Source organism: Gadus chalcogrammus, chromosome 11, assembly GCF_026213295.1.
Source record: "Gadus chalcogrammus isolate NIFS_2021 chromosome 11, NIFS_Gcha_1.0, whole genome shotgun sequence".
NCBI classification, from domain to species: Eukaryota; Metazoa; Chordata; class Actinopteri; order Gadiformes; family Gadidae; genus Gadus; species Gadus chalcogrammus.
The window spans coordinates 5,716,617-5,739,741 of record NC_079422.1 but is presented as its reverse complement, the minus strand read 5'-3'; the positions used below and the strand labels follow the sequence as shown (position 1 = coordinate 5,739,741).

The 23,125-nt window shown below is 43.3% G+C and overlaps 4 protein-coding genes across 5 annotated transcripts; 2 read left to right on the top strand and 2 right to left on the bottom strand.

Moving 5' to 3' along the window:
- Window positions 1–671: 671 nt before the first annotated feature.
- On the bottom strand, window positions 672–4,380 carry si:ch211-149k23.9 (germ cell-specific gene 1-like protein). The gene is made up of 6 exons (XM_056602199.1): window positions 4,185–4,380; window positions 2,881–3,063; window positions 2,545–2,592; window positions 2,215–2,367; window positions 1,846–1,957; window positions 672–1,421 (listed from the first exon to the last, which is right to left on the bottom strand). The coding sequence occupies exons 1-6, from the start codon at window positions 4,378–4,380 to the stop codon at window positions 1,043–1,045; spliced, it is 1,071 nt and encodes a 356-aa protein (XP_056458174.1). The 3' UTR covers window positions 672–1,042.
- A 1,006-nt stretch (window positions 4,381–5,386) lies between these two features.
- Window positions 5,387–9,513, bottom strand: atg12 (ATG12 autophagy related 12 homolog (S. cerevisiae)). The gene is made up of 4 exons (XM_056602113.1): window positions 9,349–9,513; window positions 8,817–8,953; window positions 8,646–8,708; window positions 5,387–7,075 (listed from the first exon to the last, which is right to left on the bottom strand). Exons 1-4 carry the CDS (start codon window positions 9,452–9,454, stop codon window positions 7,016–7,018), a joined length of 366 nt encoding a protein of 121 aa, XP_056458088.1. The 5' UTR covers window positions 9,455–9,513; the 3' UTR covers window positions 5,387–7,015.
- A 1,171-nt stretch (window positions 9,514–10,684) lies between these two features.
- foxj2 (forkhead box J2) lies at window positions 10,685–16,348 on the top strand. Its single transcript, XM_056602215.1, has 11 exons — window positions 10,685–10,934; window positions 11,205–11,546; window positions 11,733–11,807; window positions 11,935–12,018; window positions 12,670–12,825; window positions 12,928–13,414; window positions 13,633–13,764; window positions 13,894–13,995; window positions 14,146–14,490; window positions 14,839–16,060; window positions 16,261–16,348. The coding sequence occupies exons 2-10, from the start codon at window positions 11,229–11,231 to the stop codon at window positions 14,937–14,939; spliced, it is 1,800 nt and encodes a 599-aa protein (XP_056458190.1). The 5' UTR covers window positions 10,685–10,934; window positions 11,205–11,228; the 3' UTR covers window positions 14,940–16,060; window positions 16,261–16,348.
- Window positions 16,091–22,046, top strand: isoc2 (isochorismatase domain containing 2). Of its 2 annotated transcripts, XM_056602216.1 has the most exons (7): window positions 16,091–16,134; window positions 16,291–16,363; window positions 16,609–16,733; window positions 16,868–17,080; window positions 21,082–21,152; window positions 21,239–21,356; window positions 21,487–22,046. In XM_056602216.1, coding segments are annotated over exons 2-7 (594 nt in total). In that variant the 5' UTR covers window positions 16,091–16,134; window positions 16,291–16,362; the 3' UTR covers window positions 21,553–22,046. The 2 variants fall into 2 exon arrangements, with proteins under 2 accessions (XP_056458191.1, XP_056458192.1); XM_056602217.1 differs by lacking the exon at window positions 16,091–16,134 and having other exon boundaries at window positions 16,153–16,363.
- Window positions 22,047–23,125: the final 1,079 nt, after the last annotated feature.

Here is a 23,125-nt window from a genome sequence, read left to right as displayed (position 1 = left end):
TTTATATCTAAATTGAAGATAAAAAATTTGAGCCCGTAAGCAGGTGTATTGCAAGTTCCCACGAGGTCACTTGAGTTTGCCTATAACACTTCAACAAGATTGTGTTCAAGCAAAGTGCAAAAGAATACAGTTCACATTTACACATGCCAAAATGTCCCTCTCCACTGCCCATTTCTTACCAAACTGCTTCCGTGCTGAATGCTCATTCCGCCCTGCCCCCATCAACTCCTGCCCTCAGGCTCTGGTCCGTCTATCCAAACTTCTCTCCATCCAACTCGGGATTACCGTCATAATCTTCTGCTTTAACATCAGAGAGCAGACTTTTTCAAATCTCCATAATCTTTCCATCTCTATGTGTCTCTATCTTAGGAGCAAGTCAGGATATCTGTACAGAGAGCATGTGTACTTCTTGCCTCTATTATAGAGTCCACTTCCACAAGATTAAATTAATAGGAATGAGTTCATAGACAGGCATTCTAAATCACTGCAGAGTCGCCTGCATCTACACCCTGGGACCGAGAGAGCGCCAGTACAAAAACGCACTGCCCTGTTTATTATAAATGAATGAAAACAGAAATAGGGCCATAACAAACCATGAATGTCTCCTAGAAGAGATTGAATGATTGACATGAATTGAAAGTAATTCAAAAGTACATTGTCTTCTGCTCTTTTGTTAGGAAGTCAATTCTATCCAAGAAGTCCAATGTGAGCCAAGCATATACCACAAGCGCCACATTTAAATAATATATCATCAACTTAGCATATACCGCCATAGAGAGAGACCTGATCTTCTCTACCAGTATTTGGCACCAATGAATAACTCTGAGTAATGCAAGCGATGCGTGTGACCCCCCCATGTACAGAAGATTACACATGTTGATGTGCTTCGATTTGGTCAGCCTCCGTCCACGTGAAAAACAAAGCCAAATGTAGCAGAGAGAAAATCCTCACGGAAAACCCAAGTTTATCTGTAGCACCGTCTGCCGTGCGTTCCTGCTACCGGTCCTTCTCCGCTCTGCAAAAACCGTGAGCGATCCGTCTGCTAACAGGGCGAATCCACCCTGTCCATGTCGGCCCCCTCCATCATATCCATCTCCCTCTCGCAGTCCTCGCACCCCTCGGTCCCGCAGCCGCCCACCAGCACCAGGGTGGGCATGGCGTCCCCGTTGCCCACCCCCACCACGCTGCCGTCGGGGGCCCAGGCCACGTCCATCATCCCCCCGGGACACTGCAGCAGGCCGCTGACCGAATAGAGCCCGCCCCCGGGGACCACCTCATCGTAGGCGGGCGCGCAGGCCACCGCTCGGGCCTCCTCCAGGCGGAGGCGCTGTCGACGCCGCATCTCGATGATGGTCTTGGTGTAGGAGTTCAGCGTGACCACCGCCGCACCCATGCAGCAGCTGAAGGACACCCACGCCAGACTAGGAGGAGGAGGAGGAGGAAGAGGAGGAGGAGAAGAAAAAGGAGGAGGAGAAGGAGAAGAGAGGAAGAAGAGGAAGCAGAGGATTAAGAAGGAGGAGGAGAGGAAGACGAAGAAGAAGGAGAAGAAGAAGAAGAAGAAGAAGAAGAAGAAGAAGAAGAAGAAGAAGAAGAAGAAGAAGAAGAAGAAGAAGAAGAAGAAGAAGAAGAAGAAGAAGAAGAAGAAGAAGAAGAAGAAGAAGAAGAAGAAAAGAGGAAGAAGAGGAAGAATAAGAAGATTTAAAGGTTGTCATGTGGACATAATGGAGGTAAAAGGGTGTTGGTAATAGATGCAGATGATGTAGGTCATTAGATGATGAAGTGCATATGTTATTCCCTGTATGCTGTGAAGTGAAGTGATGTTGTTGTTCTGAATTGGCGACCTACGCAAACGACCAGCCGTAGTCCCAGGTCTGGGGCCTCCAGTCCTTGGGGCCCACGATGACGGTCATCTGGAACACCGTGGTGAACATCATGTGAGCCACCATCCCCATCAGACCTTATACACCAGGGAGTTGAAACAGTGGACAACGATGAAAGAGAGGAATGAGAGAAAACTTGTGTGTTGTCAATGTGTTGTCCGATCTGCAAAATGTCAATGAATGCATTTCAAATATGCCTTTTGAGAAGGAGAAATTAAGGAAGTTCAAAGTGGGAATGGCTGAAGAAAATGAAACACAAACAACAAATAAGCAGGATAAAATCACGAAAAATCTACGGCTTGAAACACCTTTTCCTGACTGCTGTAAGTCCTACCTGAGAGCACGGTACAAATGGCTGCGTAGGCGTTGATCTTGAGTGCATGCATCTCCTTGTGCGAGCACAGCAGCTCCAGCCACATCAGCAGGAAGCCCATCCCCAGCAGGCCGATGTAGGTGAACTCTGAGATGACCGAAAGCCACAGCACACCTACAGCACAGGCAACCGCATGGAGCAGCCCGAAACACACACACACGCACACACACGCAGACGCACACACAGACACAGACCCCCCCACACACACACACACACGTTACAATAACAACGCTCAGTTTGTTGAGTATACAGGTATTTAACATACAATATCAATGTTGGATATGAACTGACCTTGTGTTTCCCCGGGAGTTAACTCTATGAAGCTACGGCACTTCTCTCCTGTTCACAAATGTTCAGGATGTGATCAGTTAATGAAATCAGAAATCTGATATTTCGGTCAATCTGAAAATGATCTGAATTATTATCAGAAAAATATCTGAAACCCTGAATAAAATAAAATATCTGATTGTGTCTGCATGTGAACGTGTGTGTGGATATGTTTTTTCACTAAGATCTATCGGCATGCGCATCCTCACACCCATACCCACACACACATATGCGCACACACACACACAAAAACATACACAGACACGCACACACAAACACCGGTAGGCCCTGGGGTCTCACCATCGCTGTGTTTCTCACAGCTCTCCCAGAAGCCTGTGTGGAAGTATCTGAAGGCGTACTTGTCCTCGCCCGTTTCCCAGATGTAGTGCACAGCGTTGGCCAGCTGCCTCTGCCTGATCTTGGACAGCTCATCCCTCCGTGCCGGGGACATGGTGCGGTTGAAGGGGTTCTGGGTGGGGCTCTCTGGAAGACACCACATAAGAAGACCGGAGAACGGCTCATGTGACAAGCGCAGGTACACTGGTGCACACAGGCTGGCTGAAACAAAGGGCCACACGGTCAAATAGATTTTGTCGAAATACAACTTTAAATTAGGTCTGTGGTGCAAAGACCTTTTTAAAAGCTGATTATTTGCAAGATTTCCAACACCTAGTAACAATTTATTTCTTACAATACTTTGTGGTCTGATAGTATAACAACCTTTCCTCAGGCCGCATTTCACTTTAACACGTTACAGATGGCTGGGAGAACCTGGAATATCTGATCAGACATAACACCTGCTTTAGAAAGGCTAGAGGGAAGGGCGAAATAGAGAGCGCTGCTCTGTTTCCCAAAGTCCCACTACTGTGTGAAAAGTGACATGCTGCCCTCTTTCAGAGTCACACGAGGGTAAGTCCTCATTATTTGGAAGTCGGGAACACAAACTAAGCACCTATCAGAATCCTAGATAATTCCTTTATGGCGAAATTGTCTGGATTAAGCCCATGAAGGTATATAACGTGTCAAAAACAAAGTACAAGGGAATAATAGGGGTCAGAACACCATCCACCTGGACAGATTAGTTCCAGGTATTTATTTGCACAGTGTTGAAGCGTAATAATTATTAAGTGCAATACATTACCTCCACGTCATCCAAAACCTTTCAATCTCTGAGGCTTATGCACATTGACCTTGTCTTTCCTCTAAAGTCAAAGGTCAAATGTTTTTTTTAGATTAACCCTTGACACAAGAGGGATATAATCATATCATTGTCCTGTTTCATCATTTGATGGACCTATTCCATCAAATTATTCAACAAAGCTCCCCAAAGACAATCCTTGAAGTATTTTCAAGAATTCAGAGCAACAGAGTGGAGCTGAAATGTGTGTGTGTGTGTGTGTGTGTGTGTGTGTGTGTGTGTGTGTGTGTGTGTGTGTGTGTGTGTGTGTGTGTGTGTGTGTGTGTGTGTGTGTGTGTGTGTGTGTGCATACGTGCATATGTGCATATGTGTGTCTGTGTGTGTTTGAATGAGTGTGTGCATGCATGTGCGCAACCCATTTCTCTGTCGTTGTGTGGGAACCACACGTCCACACCCGTGGTCTTACCTGTGGTGTACGCCTCACTGTTGTTCTGGCCGCAGTTCTTCATCTTGACAGGCGACAGGCAGAGGGGCTTCACCACCTTGTGGGTGCCCTCGGCCCAGTAGGAGGTGCAGAGGGCCAGGATGGAGAACACCAGAGCCAGGGTGGTCAGGGACAGGGACAGCAGGGAGCGGGAGCGACGTGACATGCCCTCTAGCATGGCCGCGCCCCGCGGGGGTTAGGGGGCCAGGCGGTTGGCAAGGGGGGGGGGGGCAGAATGAAGGGTTGGGGCAAAAGGGGAAAGACAGAAATAAATGAGGGTCTAATACTCCAGCTAGGAGAGCAGGGGGGGGGATGCGGATGTGATGAGATTACGCTGTGTAAGCAGGCTGGCTCTAAACAAAATAAGAAGTTGCAGAGATGATATGAGGGCACCGAGATGATATAACAGTTCACGTTGGAGGCAGTAGGGATTAAAAGCCAGGAGGGTCAAGAGTGTGACGGGAGAGGAGGAGGGGATAAGAATAGGTTAAATTCTAACACATGTGGCCTCGAGACAGATGGAGCAGAGACATGAACACACAGGGAGGAATAGCGTGCAGGGTGGTCCTACATGGGGGGAGGCAGCAGGGTGTGAGGGCATATGCTGTCTGCAGAGCTTTACTCTTTGATCCTGTCAAGGGTCACCATGGCGACGGTGTGGCCAACCATTCCTGGACCGCAACATCTTCTCAGCCACCGAGTTAAGCTAGCTAATATCTGCAGTTAGTGTTGCTAATTCAACAAATATTAATCAATTACAAGCTTTGCTTCAACTGATTGAATGTGCTAATTACAAGTAGGGTTAGACTTTTGCAGACGGTCGATTTCATTCGTTGCTTAAAACAAAGCTCCACCAGCGCGGCCTCCACAGGATGGTGTTGGGTTCTGCTGTTCTTGAGGTCTGGGTCATGATTCTGGCCCGGGTCACATAACGCCCCCTTCCATCTGTCGGTGGATGTTGGTGAGGAGGCGTTCCAGGGCATCAGTAATGCACACTGTCCAGTGACCTAGGTTCAGATCCGTGCCCTCCCAGATTAAGAGCTGCTGGCCTGGCCCTGCCTCTCATTACGGAGACTCCTTGACTAAAACCTCAAGTTGTAGACAAGATGGAGGCGGTAATAAACAAGAGATTACTTTTTTTGATGAAATTATGGATAAGCCTAGATTCTAAATGAAATTTTTGCAAGTAATCCCCGTAAATCAGCTTTGGTCTGTTTGTGTTAGGTATGTTGTAGTGTGACACCCACTCTAAAACCCTCCTCCCCTCTTTCTCCTTCTGTTTCATAGGAGGGCTCGCACGTCCCTGCCCCTGAAATGCAACAAGAACATAGGTTAACCGGCAATACTGAGCTCTGTGAAACTATGTAGAAAGTTCATCCCTGATCTCAGCTCATATGCATGGCATGACCCGCCATACACACAGGCTGCTGTTGATGCTTAGTGTGTACGTTTAGAATTCACATTGACATGACAGGACATGGAATCCTATTTGAAGGATAGTCATAGGATTACATAGTGAGCACTAAATCACCATCAATGTAACCAGTCTACCAACTAATTAAAATTCAGATAATCAAGTTGATTGCAGGAGCCAGATTTATGCTAAAATACATTTTAAGTTAATGTTTCAATTGTATAAATGACATATTACATAAACATATCTAAATACTTCAATGTTAATTACAGGTGACAATTGACATGCCTAAAGACAGAGACTAAGCTCTATTTTGGTGGCTTTTTGTATTTACTGCCTTCAAAAGATCAGAAAACTGAATCCAGTTTTGACCATAAAAAGGATTAAAAAAAATAGATTCAACGTTATGCCGTTGCACTTTTTTTTTTGATTAACCCTTGACACAAGAGGGATATAATCAAATCATTGTCCTTTAAGTTATGTGAATACCAGTAGTCAATCACTTTGTAAAAATAAGTGCCTACCTGTTTTTAAAAAGATGTCTTTCCGGTGAACAGCAGGAAATCCTTGCTTATTATGCCACCAACCACCATAGGTACTCAGTAAAAAATGGCAAAATATTATTGACTGAGAAAGCGTTTATGTCCATTCCTCCATCACCTCCAGTAGAACCATGGCGTGCTCCTCATCCTAGGCTTTTTGTTCCTTCCATACTCCACCATCAGCATGAGCCAGGACCACTGCCTCTCTAGATGCACATCAACCGTGCTCCTGAATCAGGATGAGCCAGGACCACTGCCTCTCTAGATGCACATCAACCGTGCTCCTGAATCAGGATGCTGATTACACTGCGAAAGGGTGTCCGCCTGAACTCTTTTCAGTCTTTCTTGGGAATTAAAGTCCCATCCCTCTCCTGAATGATGTAATCCCTCCTAGTCCATCTGGGGATGTGCCGCTCTGTCCCTTCACCTCTTCTCCCTTTCCTATATCTTTACCTCCAGTGAAAGTAACCTATGAGCATGGTATTTCTACTGGTTCTGTTCTCCAAGTTGGCTGTTGAATAAACTGAAATTATACAGTGAAGTATTGCTTGTTGATGCTTCTGCCTACAAATCTCTGCCAGTGCAGTGCAAATCCAAATCCCCACTAGTCCAATGATTTAAGTTAATGGGTTTTGGGTGCCAAATCAGTATTCTACAAACAGGAAGGAGAAAAAGACATTGGGTTTAAATAGTAACAATATTTATTTACAATGTTATGTACAAAAAACAACCAACATCAGAAATAAATTGGCAAAGAAAAAAGAACACTTTAGAATTTGTTGTTCTAGTGTGTATACCTTGTTTACCAAAGTGTTACAAGTTAAATGGGTAACCAACATGGAGTTCAACTAAAAATGTTAACCCCAGGCTTGGGATTTACAATAATGTAGAACCAGCTTGCCATCACTGCCAAAACACTGCAAAAAAGAACAGGAGAGGGATGGACATCTTTTTGTAAACAACAATATGTTTAGAGCATATAGATGCATCCTTCAACATAAAAAATATGTTTCAGTATTAACAATAAATGCTGCTCCAAATCTTAAATATTACTTTACATTTAACTGACAACAAGACCAAAGAATTTACATTTCAAAAGTGGAACCTTAAAATGTATTCATCTCTGTAGCAACTGTTGTGATTACATGTGTATGATCCAACATATATCCTCTTATCGTTTGACTACTCAGAAACATCTTAACCATAAACTGTCAATGTCTGAACAATCTATGCAACTTTGAAATGGGTACATTTAAGTCCTTAAAAGGGTGCTGTAGTTTACATTCAAGAGCTATATTCGTGTAATTTGTTAGAAACACCCTAGCCATCCATCGGCTATTAGTAAGTGAAAGAATCGGAGAATATTGTTCTTGATAACTGCAGCCTGCGCGTTGTATGACGATGATTAAGATATTAGACCGCTCCTGGTTCATTTCTGACCAAACAGTGCATCTCCCTGTTTCTCAGCTGCGGAACATAGGGAGGGAGGGATCTTGCTCTTTCCAACTCTCTATCTTTACGAATATCACATCATACAGCGCCTTTAAGGAAGTGGACAATTCTCGAATGGGGCTGGTTGAGGTCAGACTTGCTCACATACAGCACCCCCTATTGGTCTTGCGAAGATCTAACAATATTAATGTAATTATAATAATCATATTATAGTATTAGATCCCCGGGAATGAGGAGTTGTTTTTTTCTTCATTGATATTTAAATGTTAGGTCTCGAGATCAATTTAATGGAAAACAAAATGTATAAAAATAAAAATGAATTGTGTCAGGCTAAGAGGGACACATCTATTGGTGATTAGTATATGCTACAGATGAACCTCCTAAGATGGCGCAATTTGAATGGTTTGCTATCTCGGGATATCGGGCGATATCCTATGATTGAGATCTCAAACTCGGGATATTGTTTTCATCGCAAAATGTCTGTCTCGTCACGCTACCAAAAACAAATAAACCGCTAATAAAAACAAATAAATCCCTGCAGTGTTATCTTGTTTATTTTTGGAGTGTTCACGTGTAGTATATACTAAAACAATTATTTGCTTCAGGCTCCATGAATAGTGAGGAATAGCCCCCTGGACCTTCTGCCTCGGGGGCTATTCCACACTATTCACTTTGCCTTTGGCGAAAAATGGTTAAATAATAATAAAGGACAGCACCAGTTTCTCTTTGACTCTGAACAATGTCCTAACCAGAGTGTTTCAAACAAATGTAAACAAATGTGGTATGCATTGCTTAAGGAGCTTTAAGCATTCCTTATTTAGCTTGCTTTGCTCAAGGAATAATGTTACCCACATGTGTAAGCATATTCAAGATTAATCCAGCCTGATTTTTCTACACAAAATATTGGAATGAAATACAGTGTGACACCATCCCTGGAACTGATACTGGCACTATATAAGCATTGTATGAGTGCATTCTAACAAATTATATATACATCAAATAACAGTGTGACAAGGTTATATTTCCAGTACTCACTTCAAATAGCACGCCGACTTCCTGGTCCGGCGATGGAGAAAACGATTGGTTGACATAAATGAACTGAAAAGTGTGCAGCAAGAGAAATGTATTAGGAATTAAAAACAAAGACAAAGCCATGTTTACCACATTGGGCATTAGAGAATTGCCAGAGATGTATTCAGTTCTCACCAGCTGTTCATTTGGGTCAAGCTTGAGGAACTTTACAATGAACTCAGAAAGGGATTGTATAGTCCTCCCCTTCTCCATAGCCCACTTCTTAGTCTTCATTATGGGTGTGTCCCCTACTGCCTTCAACAGCACATCAACTGAAGAAGAGATACATTATGGGGATTGAAATGACATTTAGCATCCATACTACAATAACAGAACATAACACACAAACTCATTGATTTCCAGATAGGGAAACTTCCTATGAGGAATGCTGTAGCTCACCCAACATCACATAATCACAAGCACTAAGCCTAATAGTATACATAGAATTTGTGTTTATTAATCTCAATTATGTAATAGCAATGGAAAACGGGTAAAAAAGGAAGCTTGTCAATTTCTTTTGATAATTATAGCAGGAATTTCATAAATGAGAGACGTAAGGCATGTGAACAAAATGCTAGCAAATGCGGAACTAGCTACATGTAGCATTTAGCATCGGGCAGTGTAAACAATATACCCCTTTTCATGTCATGCACCTATATTTTCATACTTTTTTTCTTCTGGTCAGATATGGCCGATTCCCCCGGAGTGGTCGCCTGTGGGGCCGGAGGCTCCTCGTTTTGACACTCTGTTGGGGACTCCGCATTGTCAGACATCGTCAGGCGCCTGCATCCGAATGTAGTGTACCACTGCTGGACAAGGCCCGCCCACTACCGTGTATGTTGTGTGGTAGATAGTGATTCGCTTGTTTTTCCTTCCGTCAAATAAATAATGGGTATTATTGGTTTGCACTACTGCCAGTCTTCGAATAGCCCTCTTTCTTTTGGTAAAGTATAGCAGTTTTGGGTGGGATTTGCTTTAAATCGTTTCTAGTTATGGAAAGACTGGGTGCAACTGAGGAGAGCTTTTATCTCTAATTTCTTAATAAATTAGGGAACCAATGAAAAATTGAACTAAATAACCGAATTAATAACATGTATTGAGTAACAAATGAAAAACAAAAAAATGATAAAGCTATCTATACACTTTTTAATCTACCAATGGCCTAAACATTAAGTCACTCAGATTGTATTTCTTATTGATGTAACAATTCCCAATGTGGACATTGGACCTGGTTGAGAAGGGAATGGGGGTTCATATGGTGTAGGGCGCTATCCTCCATCATGTATATATGCACTATTAATGTTTTGCCTAAGTACATATATCTACATATAACATATATCTTTGTTTTGCTCCTGTTACAGCTCGTCCAAGGCCTGTACATTTCTATGTTTCTGGCCCAAGCAAGTGAAGATAATCACTGATAATTTCTGCTCTGTAGAGACGAGCGAGACCAATAGTTCTTATGCTGTTGCATTACAACTGCACATGATCTAATATCACAAAATAGGAATTTATGTTTGCTTTGTATTTTTGCTAATAACGTTACATCTGTACCTCTTTGTTTCCACCGAATTACATAGGATTCTGATTTATGGTTGTTGTTTTTTTGTTTGTTTGTTTCTTGTTCACATGTCGCAAGGTTTAATGTGTGCACCCATTAACCAAGATACATTCTTGTATTTCTCATTGGATAAGGTCATTCACATACTCAGATTCCAACTCTAATATCTAATACAACAATCCTTCAAAACCTTGTCAAACAAAGTTTGAATGAGTCAATTTTTTTTGGTTTCCGTTAAAACCAGAAAGGAAGGAAGAATGAAGAAGGAGCTGGTTCTTCTTTTTCTGCTGTTCCAAGCGTACTACTGCTCCACCAAAAACATTCATCTCAAGTTCAGAGAGGCGTGGCCAGAAACTCAGAGGCAGGGCCCACAGTCTGATGTCACCCAAAGGGAGGAGAGTGTGACGTTATTCTGGGACAGACTGAAAAAAAGGGAGGGGTTGAAGAGAGGGAGGGAGAGAAAAAGGAAGCTGCCTGCGTTAACTTTTTTGTTCCTTGAAAGTAAAACAAACTTTCGAAAAGCGAAAGCATGATAAAAGGCCAGGCACAGATCGACTGCCTGGGAACGGGAGGGATTTGAGAAGTTTAGAAGAGGCATTTAACAGCTGACACTGGATTCATGCAGATCTGATGACATCAACATCAAATATTATCACTGTTTGAGGCCTTGGGCCTTGTGCAATAACAAAGAGGTAAGTGTCAAGCTTTTCTCACAACAAATGCTGCATAGCGTTTGTTCATATATCGACGAGGGCTACTCCTTGTCTTGTTAATGTACCATTTTCAAGTACAGTGCAAATCCTCTTCGGGTGTCGACTTACTGTCTTGTAAACGACACCAACTCGAACAAGAATGGCTGATCGTATTGGATGACATGGGAGAGGGGATCCTTCCCGCTCCATTTCATGCTCAAAACAATGTAAACAGACTTGTTGAGACAGACCTTATCTCACCTCCTATAGGACAAAGCAGAACAAACAACCATCATGACGACAGATCTGGACTCCAGTTTGACCAGCATAGACTGGCTGCCCCAGCTGGGAGTCAGCAGCCTGCGATCCGGCCGGGACAGAGGAGCGGAGAGGGACAAGAAGAGAGAGCGAGGGAGGGAGAGAGGAGACCTACTGCCCCCCGTGCCCTCCCCATCACCCTGTAACTCCAAGGGGAAGCCCCCCCACAGCTACGCCACTCTAATCGCCATGGCGATCGCATCTGCCCCTGAGAAGAAGTTGAGTTTGAATGACATCTACACCTGGATCAGTGACACGTTCCCCTACTACAATCGAGCAGGCCGGGGCTGGAAGGTAAGGATTCAACATTTGAATGAATTGTGTGTTTTCGGTACATTACCTTTGTGATTATTGTATAATAATCTTTAGACGATAGGTTTCAAACAGTTCTCTTCTTGTGCTGAACACACAGCTTGACTAAGCTCTGATTTGATGGGGAATGCTATAAATTCTATGATTAATGTTATTTATCCTCAACAGAACTCCATTCGGCATAATCTGTCTCTTAATAAATGCTTCAGAAAAGTTCCCAGACCACAGAGTGACCCTGGCAAGGTGAAGATTTATTTTTTAATACTTTTGTGTCTCTGGCTTTAACATTTAAGTGGTGAACATGATGAAGCAGGGCATACTATGTTTACCTTTATTTACTTTCCTGTAATTATTCATCCGGTTTTCCTAGGGTTCCTATTGGACGATGGATGGACCCTCAGAGGTCCATCAAGCAAGGGTACCCAAACGTCCATATCCAGAAGAGAATGAAAAGGTAAGGGAGCATGTTTGTCTCTAAGGGTGCACTCATACTAGGCCATCTGGCCGTGGCCGTTTTCACACCTAACCGTGCTCAAATCTGCCAGTCTGGCGAGGCCAGGCCAACTTGGCCACTTGGGAGAGGTGTGCTGCTACGGTACGGGCCGCCACGGTACAGATGCTAATGAGCCGACACGCACACACGCAGTGCTACGCAACCTGAGCTGAATGACGTATAGTCCCTGCGACGACCATGAACACTTTCCCATTAAACGGTAAACATGGCGTCAAGCGGTTAAACTAGTGAGTGTGAACTAGAGTGGGCTCTATCTGATCACGGCTCCAAATAAGCAACAGACTCAGCAAAGTGCGAACTGTGTTCTCTGTGTTTTCCATTGTTGTTAAAACTCTGACTGGCGGCAGACTTTATCATGGTCCATGCAGCGGACGCTTGGTGATGACGTGTTACGACATGATGACGTATGTACAAGAGCCTACCGTGGCCAGGCCACAGCTGCAACGGCCAGATGGCCTAGTGTGAACGCAGGCCAGAGAACAATGGGACCATGTAAATGGTGTGAAAACGGCCGTAAGAGCCAAAGTTCAGCCTACTCATTTGCTTATACATTGACTTCCTCTTACTTCTATTAACCCTCTCTCCCTCCAGGTCCTGCATGAACCTGTGACGCAGGCAGACAAGACCACCTCACCCACAGAGCTGCTGGTCTCCAGATCAGACCAGCTTCCCCTCAAAGAGGAGCCCTTGGGTGCATTGCACCACACGCCGACCCACCCAGCATCTCTCTCCCCTCCCCCATGCAAGGTACATTTACCCTGAAGCAAACCAGGGAGGCAGGTGCTTTTACGTGCACTAGCGGCTCAACAAAAAGCTCCTTCTATAAATCCTCCTTTCTTTTCCTTGCAGAGATCCTATACACCTTGCTCAGTCACCATCCCCACGGTCCACAACGCCTCCGTCTCATGCACAGCCACGTCCTACTCCCCCTCCCCCTTGTCCACGCTCTCTCCCTACCCTCATCCCAACTCCGCGGGCCCCTGTCTCCCCGTCGCCACGTCGCCAGCCATGTCCCTCTCGGGGGCCAACGCGTGCGGGTCTCCCCCCGCGTGTACGTACTCCCACGCGGTATCCACGCTCTCCTCACACGCTACCCAGGCGAACCCATCTCTGTTCACCTTCTCCGTCCCCACCCTGGCCACTTCATCGGCCCCCCATTATCAGTCCGTCCCCCACATCTCTGTCAGCGTGCCCCCCACCTCCTCCGCTGCGCCTCACCAGAACCCCGGCACCGATCCCCTTCTGCGCTTCACCTTTGACGACCTGAGCTTCCCGGACCTCTGCACCTCTTTCAAGTCTCTGGCAAAAAGCATGCAGGGAAGAAGGGCCTCCCACTGTAAGTGACCTCTATTCAACTCACAGTGAATACAGATGCATGCCATTTGAGAAAGTTAGGTGTCAGGAGAATTTTGCTCAAGGACGGACTACAAGTAAATGGCAGAAACTGGCTGTTGAACCCAGACTTTTTGTTTTGTTTTTTCCAGTCTACTGAATTCTAAGGGGTTATGGTATGTGTCGCTTTGTGATGATCTTTAATCTTTAATTGTCTTCCAGCGGAAGGGAATAACTTTCTGGTACCAAACCATGACATAACCCCGCTGCACACCCCCACCCTCCTGCCAATATCCCCCCACCCTGGACCCATGGTCCCACTGCCACACGACACAGAGCGTCCTGCTCCACACGGTCAGTGCCATCCCTCACGCTGATCCACCAATTTATATGATATTTGAATTTGAACATAATCAGTACCGGGTACAGTCTCCAAGTAATCTAAACATCCCTGTCCTGTTTCTCTCCCTGCTTTGTCCGCAGTGCTGCCAGCTGATTGGTTCAGCAACCCGGGGTCTCTTAAAGAGAGCTTCCGCATCGCCAGCGGTCTAGACTGGGCTAACATCGACCTCACCAGTCACCCAGGTCCGTGTTCATGTCATGTGTCTTATGTTCTTTAATTGAGTATCTATTCCTACATTTGTTGTGAGTAAAGTGCTGGTTACTGATTTAAAACTAGATTGAATGTGTGCTAAAGTTATCACACGCGTTGATAAACATGTTGTTTGCCATTAGACCTGCTGGAGAGCATGCGCCAAGCCGAGCTCTGTGATTGGGCACTGGACCCGGGGCTCTTCACCTCGCTATGTGATTCGCTGAACCGCTTCTTCACTCAGAAGGGAATGATTGGCTCCTCTTCTGGAAATAACTCCCCATTGGCCCTCGGCTTCCACCCTTCCATACAAGGGCCACACTTCAGTATGAATCCCCCTCCTACCCTGGCTAGCCTCACCCAGCCATCGCCCCTTCAGTACCCACCCCTGGCTCTTCCCTTCAACGGAGCCCAGCTGCCCAGAAGAACCCTGCACCACCAGGCACAGGGTCTCCAGAGGCCTCAGTTCACCCAGCCTGCTAGCACTGGTAAGTCATGGAGAAAGCCATACATGCAAATCAACAAGCAGCCACCTATTCACACGTACAGATATTATTGGTATGGATATAGATGGGCTTGTGGGCTGTGGAAACTCTAGATCTAAAGATTCTGTAACTAGTTTCAGTTTCAGGACCAAAACATTTTTCAGTCAGTAAAACAGGAAATGATTTTATATGTGGCTCAAATAAAAAAGATAAAACAGCCGACATAAAAGATAGGCAAGTTAGGTTGTTGTAATAAAAATACATTTTATGTCAATGTGATGCGTCTAAGTTTATCTGTGTATGTGCATTACTCATCATGTAATCCTTTGCTATGTCTTACCCATGCCTCAGCCGGCATCCAACCTCAACCTAGACAACGTCCACCCTTGAAGCATCTCCATAGCAACAGTGAGGAGATCCAGGATGACTTCGACTGGGACTCCCTGGTGTGATCATCTCCGTCTGAGAACGCTTACCACTGGAAAGATCAAGATCCTGGAAAGCAATCAGATAGACACCGACTGTTACCCCATATGTCATGCAGAAGCTGCCACTCTAATGTTGTAATGTTTTACAGCTACTCTATTATGTATGACTGAAGGCTTTTTGTTTGATGATACCACAAAAAATGCTGGGATGTTTGGGTTTCCAGATCACTTGTAGGCTTTTCTGCCAGAATTTTGGCAGGACAGAATCTGATTTCTTGTGCAGTTTCTTTGTGGTCGAGGGAGGTTCATAAAGGCTTTTTCAGGCAGCCATGAGGTGAGTATTTGTTATTGTGTATAAATAAATAAATAAATACGTAAATACTGAGAATTTCCATCTTTTACCTGGTAAAAGATCAAAAGGAAATGAAACAAGCCAAACACACTTATCTTTGTTGTTCTTTTCATTTGACTTCATGTTTGGCATTTTATTTTTGAAATGTGAACGTTCACAGCTAAAACATCACAAGAATTTCTCCTTACCCAATCAAATAATTTGTATTTTTGTTGAATAAAGTTAAGTTGATTAATAAACTAAAATAAAGAGCACATGTTTTAATTAAAAAAATACTTTCATTTTGTGTGAGTAATCTTTCATTTTGTGTGAGTAAAAAGACATTTAGATTTATAGTCTGTCGTTATAATTGATTTACCTCGGGTGTACTGTGGAGTGGGTAAGACTGTTTTTAATAGCAGGCTAGCATTGCCCGTTGACGTGCGCTAGCCTAGCACGAGCGAACTCTGCAACTAGAAAGACTGAATGAAATGTGTTGAAAACTGTCTCCAGTGATATAGAATACCAATGCTCACTTCGGAATCAGGCCCTATGTCCAAAATTCCGAACTACCCCTTTAATAGAGTTTTAGTTTTTGCACTGAGAGACGGTCACTAGATGTTATAAGAAAGGGTATAATCAGGGAACAGATATTGAAACGAACAATTAGCTTATCTTAACATCTTCACCTCTTTTATTCTTTGATGATCAAGATATTTCCTTAATTTTATATTATAAACTTGTTCTTCGATTCATGTGTTAATTTCTGTTTCAGTCGGACGAACCAACGACAGTATTATACACGAGTGTTCAGGTACGCCTCATCCTATTGGCTAAACACTAACATGGGGGCGGGATTCACTGTAAGGAAGTTGGGCAACGGGAGAGGTAAGGGTAATAACACAACCTTCAAAATAGATACCTATTTACGTCTTCACATTTAGAGACTAGTTGTTTTCGACCAACAATGCCACTGAAATTATATTTCCATACAAACGTAATTTTTGCAACCAGGATGAAGATACTAGTCTATTCCTAATGTAGACATCGTGAACTCTCGGGGGTAAACATTAACCCACTGCAAGTTGAACTCTCCACAGATCAGGACACAACACCAGTAAGTGATGCACCTCTTTCTAAATCGCTGTGAGAATGTATTGGTATTGCATTGTCCAAATTCCAGATCTTCGTTATTTGCCTCCAGTGTTCTTTTACAAATCATAACAGTGACAGCTGTTTTCATTATAGATATCGAAAGACTACAATCGAATCTACAATCAAAATGTCTAACTAAAGTTCAAGTTATGATCTTCTTCAGTAGACATTGCAATAAGATGTTTATTTAATGTGTTATAATATCAGTGTCAGGTATTGGAAGGCTTTCTACCAACGGCTCGGTGCTGTTGCTGTGTGACATGCAGGAGAAATTCAGGCCCAATATCTTCCAGTTCACCAACATAGTCAGCAATGCTGCACGATTGCTTCAGGTGGGACACACACACACACACACACACACACACACACACACACACACACACACACACACACACACACACACACACACACACACACACACACACACACACACACACACATTTAACCTTTCCCTCCCATCTTCTAGGCCAGTCGTATCCTGGGAATCCCCCCCATTGTCACTGAGCAGTACCCCAAGGGCTTGGGCCCCACAGTGCCAGAGCTCGGTGCAGAAGGGCTCACAGCACATGCCAAGACCAAGTTCACCATGATGACGGAGGAGGTGGAGAAGGAGATGCTCGCTCTGGGGAACCCCAAGCAGGCCATCCTCTGTGGGATCGAGACCCAGGCGTGTATTGCGGTGAGAACCAGGGCTTTATTACCAATGAGCATAAACAACATAGGCAAGGCAAGGCAAGGCAACTTTATTTATATAGCACTTTTCATACACAAGGCAGACTCAAAGTGCTTCACATATAAACATTGTTATGCAATAAAATAAAATAATAGATAAGTAAAAGAAAACATATGCAAAGAAATGAGTAAAACAGAAAGTGCAATGTATTTAAGATCAGATCAACAGTCTCTCTGGTATCTGCGTCGGGACTCCAACCCGACCTAAAAGGAACTTGGTACTTTCTCTGGGACTCCAACCCGGATTCTAGTAACCCTTATCCTTTCTCTCTGGTATCAGATCATGTATCTTTCTGGTAAAAATAGAAAATTAAATTGAAAGTTAAAAAGGCTTTTTAGTAAGTAAAATTGAAAGTGAAAGTGCAATGTATTTAAGAAATTTAAATTGAAAGTTAAAAAGACTTTTTAGTAATTAAAATTGAAAGTGCAATGTATTTAAGATCAGATCAACAGTCTCTCTGGAACCCAAGTCGGGACTACAACCCGACCTAAAGGACAATATTCTAGGACTCTAACCCAGCTTCTAGGACTCTAGCCCAGACCAAAGGCCTTATTCAACAAAACTCAGGACTCTAACCCTTATCCTTTCTCTCTGGTATCAGATCATGTATTTTTCTTGTAAAAATAGAAAATAAAGGGAAAGTTAAAAAGGCATTTTAGTAAAATAAAGGTAAAGTATTTAAGATTTAGCAGAAAGCTAAAGCAAACATAAAAGTCTTCAATCTTGTTTTAAAGGTGCTCAGAGTTGGGGCAAGTCTTAAATCCTCAGGGAGTTTATTCCAGCTATGTGTTGCATAGTAACTAAATCCTGCTTTCCCATGTTTCGTGTTTACTCTGGGGATAATTAACAGATTGGTCTCAGAAGATCTTAGTGTTCTAGAAGGCTTATGTAGTGGAAGCATATCAGTTAAATATTTTGGGCCTAAACCATGTAGGGATTTATAGGTTAGCAACATGATTTTAAAATCAATTCTCTGACCTACAGGAAGCCAATCTAACGATTTAAGAATTGGTGTAATATGTTCAAATTTTTTGGTCTTTGTTAAAACTCTAGCAGCAGCATTCTGAACAAGCTGAAGCTTCCTTAGAGTTTGTTTTGGGAGACCTGTAAGGAGACCATTGCAGTAATCAAGCTTACTAGTGATAAAGGCATGTACAAGTTTTTGTAAGTCTTCGGTGGACATGAGCCCTCTAAGTCTTGCTACATTTTTAAGGTGATAATATGCAGATTTTGTAACTGATTTGATGTGACTTTCGAAATGTAAATCAGAATCCATGATAACCCCTAGATTTCTGGCTTTGATTGAGGTTTTCAGGGACAGAGAGTGAAGGTGTTGGGTTACTTTAACAGGGTGTCCGCGGAGGTCTTAAAAGTCTTAAAAAGTCTTAAATTAATTTTTCTAAATTTAAGGCCTTAAAAAGTCTTAATTTCGTCAAAATGTCATATGCTGGTCTTAAATTTATAACTCGGAGGTCTTAAATTTGTCGGGGCAGGGTTATTTTATTTTTTATTTTTCTCGCAGGACTTTTCGGGAAGGAGATGTACGAGGGGCTACTTTTTTGCTAGCTGCATATATAAACGGATGTCTGCGCGCTTGCTAGCTAGTCTGCAACAATGGGTAAATGCAAGTTCAACGTCAGTTGGCTGGAAGACGTCCGTTTCCGAGGTTGGCTAGCGTCCGTTGCCAACCCAGAACAGGCCAGATGCATTCCGTGCAAAAGTAGCCTACATTCAAGCTCGGCACCATGGGGATTAAGGCTGTCGTCGGCCATATGCAGACCCAAAACATAAAACCTCTGCCAGGAGCCACACACAGACCCCAGCCATTTCTACGTTTTGCATCTCTGCCCCGGCGCCACCGCCGCAGACGGTCCGCGCTGCTAGCACTGACCTGAGGGTAGCATTTGGTGCGACACCAACACTGAAAGCGGAGGTGTTGTGGATTCTAAACACAGTGGTCAAGCACCAGTCCTACAACTCGAATGAGGGGATAGGAGATCTCTTCGGTTTGATGTTCCCTGACTCTCAAATCGCGAACACCTTTACTGCTGGAAGGGACAAAACGGCGTATATAACTCGCTTCGGACCAGCGCCTTTCATCCGAAACGAGCGAATCTGCAGCGTCTACAAGGCTTTTGTTTTGATATTTGAGACGTTGAACCACGCCACTAAAAGCAAGCAACTTGACGTGCACGTCCGATATTGGGTCGGAGATCGAGTGCATTCCCGGTACTTGGGCTCGCAATTCATGGGGCCCCACATATATGGGGGTAAAAGGGATGATGATACATAATATTTTTTAGACAATATGCAGAATCTTTTCACTTACGAATTAACACGGTCGGCTATTTTTGCCAGCACGCCACCCTAGCCATATTATGGGCAACCGTGTTCCCCTTGGCTGTGATTTGAACTTTGAATTCCTCGTAGGAGTTCATAATAATACATTGCTCGCCTTGGATGAAATACATTTGCATCTGCATTCTGGACGTCAACCCCCAGGTGTGAGTCAGGGTGAGTCAAATGACGCGAGAAACTCCCCTTTTATGTGAACGCGCATTGAACCTAAAGCGGAAAACCTGGTTCAACTAATTGAATCTAAAGTGAGCGTCGTGGTACCATTTAACTGTGATTGCGAGTTGCGGCTCTGTCGAGCCAGGTTTTCCCAAGAAAGCCTGGGTATGTTCAACGAGGTTCGTGGTATACCCCCAGGTCTTACTGAAGGCATTTATTTAATGGTGAAAATACTATTAATCAGTGGCGTAAATATCGACGGTGCAACCGGTGCAGCTGCCCGGGGGCCCAGACTCTGTCACCCCCCTCTCAACAATTTACAACTTGGGTGCACCATGAATACGTGCTGGTGCACCCAGATTAAAAATTTAGGCGCACCAGTGCACCCAAGGAAAAAGTTAGTCTGGAGCCCTGGAGTATCACTTTATGTTCAATAAACAGACAGAAAGTAAACTTGAATGAGTCTCATTGAGTGACGCACATGCTATGCTTGGGTTGTAATACAGCGGGATCCCCCCCACCATCGCGGGTTTAAGGTCTTAAATTTCATTCAAGGTGGTATTAAAAAGGTCTTAAAAAGTCTTAAATTTGACTTGCTGAAACCTGCAGATACCCTGTTTAAGCCTTTCCGTTTTAGCACCAAATACAATTATCTCTGTTTTATCCTCATTTAGCTGAAGGAAATTTCGGCACATCCAGTCTTTCACTTGCTCAATGCACTGGCACAGCAGATCTATGGGCCGATAGTCATTTGGTGATAGCGATACATAGATTTGCGTGTCATCAGCATAGCAATGATGGTCAATATTGTTATTATGCATGATTTGCCCTAGTGGGAGCATGTAGATGTTGAATAAAGAGGGTCCTAAGATCACGTTGGTTGATTCTGATACAAAGTCGCCGATGGAAACAAAGTAGTTCCTATTTTGTAGGTAGGATCTGAACCAATTTAAGACTGTGCCTGAAAGCCCCACCCAGTTTTCTAACCTGTCCAAAAGTATTGTATGGTCTACAGTGTCGAATGCAGCACTGAGGTCTAGTAGCATTAGTATTGAGGTTTTGCCAGAGTCTGTGTTAAGACGGATGTCATTTACAACTTTAATGAGGGCGGTCTCAGTGCTGTGCAGGGGTCGAAATCCTGATTGGAAGGTGTCATAACAACCAGTTGATGCCAGGAAGTGATTAAGTTGCTGGAGGACAACTTTCTCAATGATTTTACTTATGAACATAGTCTAGTGTGATTGTCCTGTGAACCATTGAAGCTGATAGGATGACCTCAATATTTACAATAAAGTTAGCAATATTAAAAACTTTTCCCATACCATAAGGTGTCCAATTCAAAGCATTTGACCATTTGATGTTAGCCTTACATATTCATCTCCTCACCCTCTAAATAAATATGTTGTAATCATATTTTAATTCTTCTACCCCAGTGCACAACCTTTGACCTTCTAGAGAAGGGAATAGAGGTCCACATCGTGGCAGATGCCGTCTCCTCCAGAAGGTACCTGTATTCTCCTCGGTTATGTTCACGCGTCAGCAGACTGGGGCTCCAACTCACTGTGCCTCATGCCTGTGCTCTCCCTGCAGCCAGACGGACCGTCTGTTCGCCCTCTCTCGTCTGAGGCAGAGTGGGGCTTTCCTCACCACCACCGAGGCCGTCCTGCTGCAGCTGGTCCAAGACGCCAAACACCCCAAATTCAGGGAGGTCGGTCTCTTTAATGGCTGTTATTTTTTAAATAGAAACCCGCACCACCTTTTATATTCATTAAATATGCAAGAAAAGCCTACGCAAGATTCCTGCTTATGTGTTGATCTATATTTTTGTTTACTGACAGATACAAAAGCTGATGGCCCAACCTTCTCCCGATACTGGCCTGCTTGCGTTCTTCAGCTCCCTGTAGAGAATCCAACCAGTCATCAAACACTGTTTATAACCTAAGCAATAAAATGCTGCTATTTGAACCTGTCCTTTATTTGTTTGAACTCAACGTTAATATCTAAAGCTAGTAAATAGCAAAAAATTAAGAACCGGTCTTCTTGGTTGATCGTTTGAGGTAGTTATGAAAGAGTGTACCATAAAGAGCATAGCTCTAAGCTGAAGAGCTTCATAATATCATTTACAGGGGTCCTAAACACTAAACTTTTCATGAACAGTCCCGAGTCCTACATGACACATTGCCCCAACACCAGACAACCAGACGAGCCAATCAAACATCCTTTGTGTTTTTCTTTTTATTTGATAAATTTCTTTTGATCTTTTTTTTTTATTTTACTTTTCAAATGTGAATGTTCACAGTCAACACCACACATAGTTAAATCTTACCCGATAAAAGATTTTCTTTTCACTGATATAAAATAAATTCAAACTAAATTAAAAGAACAGCATGGAGCATGTCACCAAGTCCCAGTTGTTTTTCTTCTTTCATTTGTTGAAGTAATTGTCTTTTTAAGCAAGCATCTGCAACTTCCCCTCAGGAACGAGGGATGAGATGAAGGACAGCCGAGCTCTGGGGACCCTGTCCACCAAGGACCCCATGATGAAAATGTGACCACAAATAAACTATGCTTCTGATTAATGCAAAGAAAGATTGAAATAATATTGGCGAAATGTGTGACCCATATTTTACCAAATTTGAAGTCCCAACATTAAATAGCGATCGATAGAAGTGATTTTTTTTTTCAAGCAAAACTATTAACATTCAGGATCTGGCTTATTGGTTCACAAATATAATCTAAAAAAGATGTTGACAGAATGACACACTGACACTAAAACAGATTCTTGCGATGTTGCGTACTTCCATACTCGTAAGCGTTCATATTTTTTTTCATTCACACATTGAGGCAAACATTCAATACACATTCAGTCTCCCCCATCAGATCATAAATGATCGTCCATTAAATCTCTACAACAATTATGAAAAAAGCTTCATCACGGCATTGAGCTCGATTTTCAAGGTGTTTGTCTTCCCTAAAGTGGAGGAAATAAATTAAAATGTAAGATTAAATTAAAATGTGAAAACGTTGGTATTGTGAAATGCTAAAAATCTTCCCAGTCCAAGTCCCAGTCAGGAGTTCGTTATAAAATCATCCTTCTTGCACGCTTTTCATTTCAGAGGGAAAAGAGGGACAGACGAGTCGGACAGTTAGTTTCTGTTCTGTTTTCTAGTGGCCATGCTCCCTCTCTATCAGTGCAGTATTAGTATACAATAGTGAAGACACTACTCATCGTAGACCCACCTGGTCTCAGACCGGACCGGAAACAATACATGGACTAAAACAGGATTATAACAAAATAAATAGATGTCTATTTCCCACCCAAGAAAACCCACTGCGAAATTAAGTGACCAGATAAGAACATATTCCATCAGTAGAAATTGTAAAGCGCTCTATGGAAAACAAATGACCATAATTTGTTACATGATTCTTTTCTTTAAATATATAGATGTACACCAATTTCTGTTTTGGACACAAACA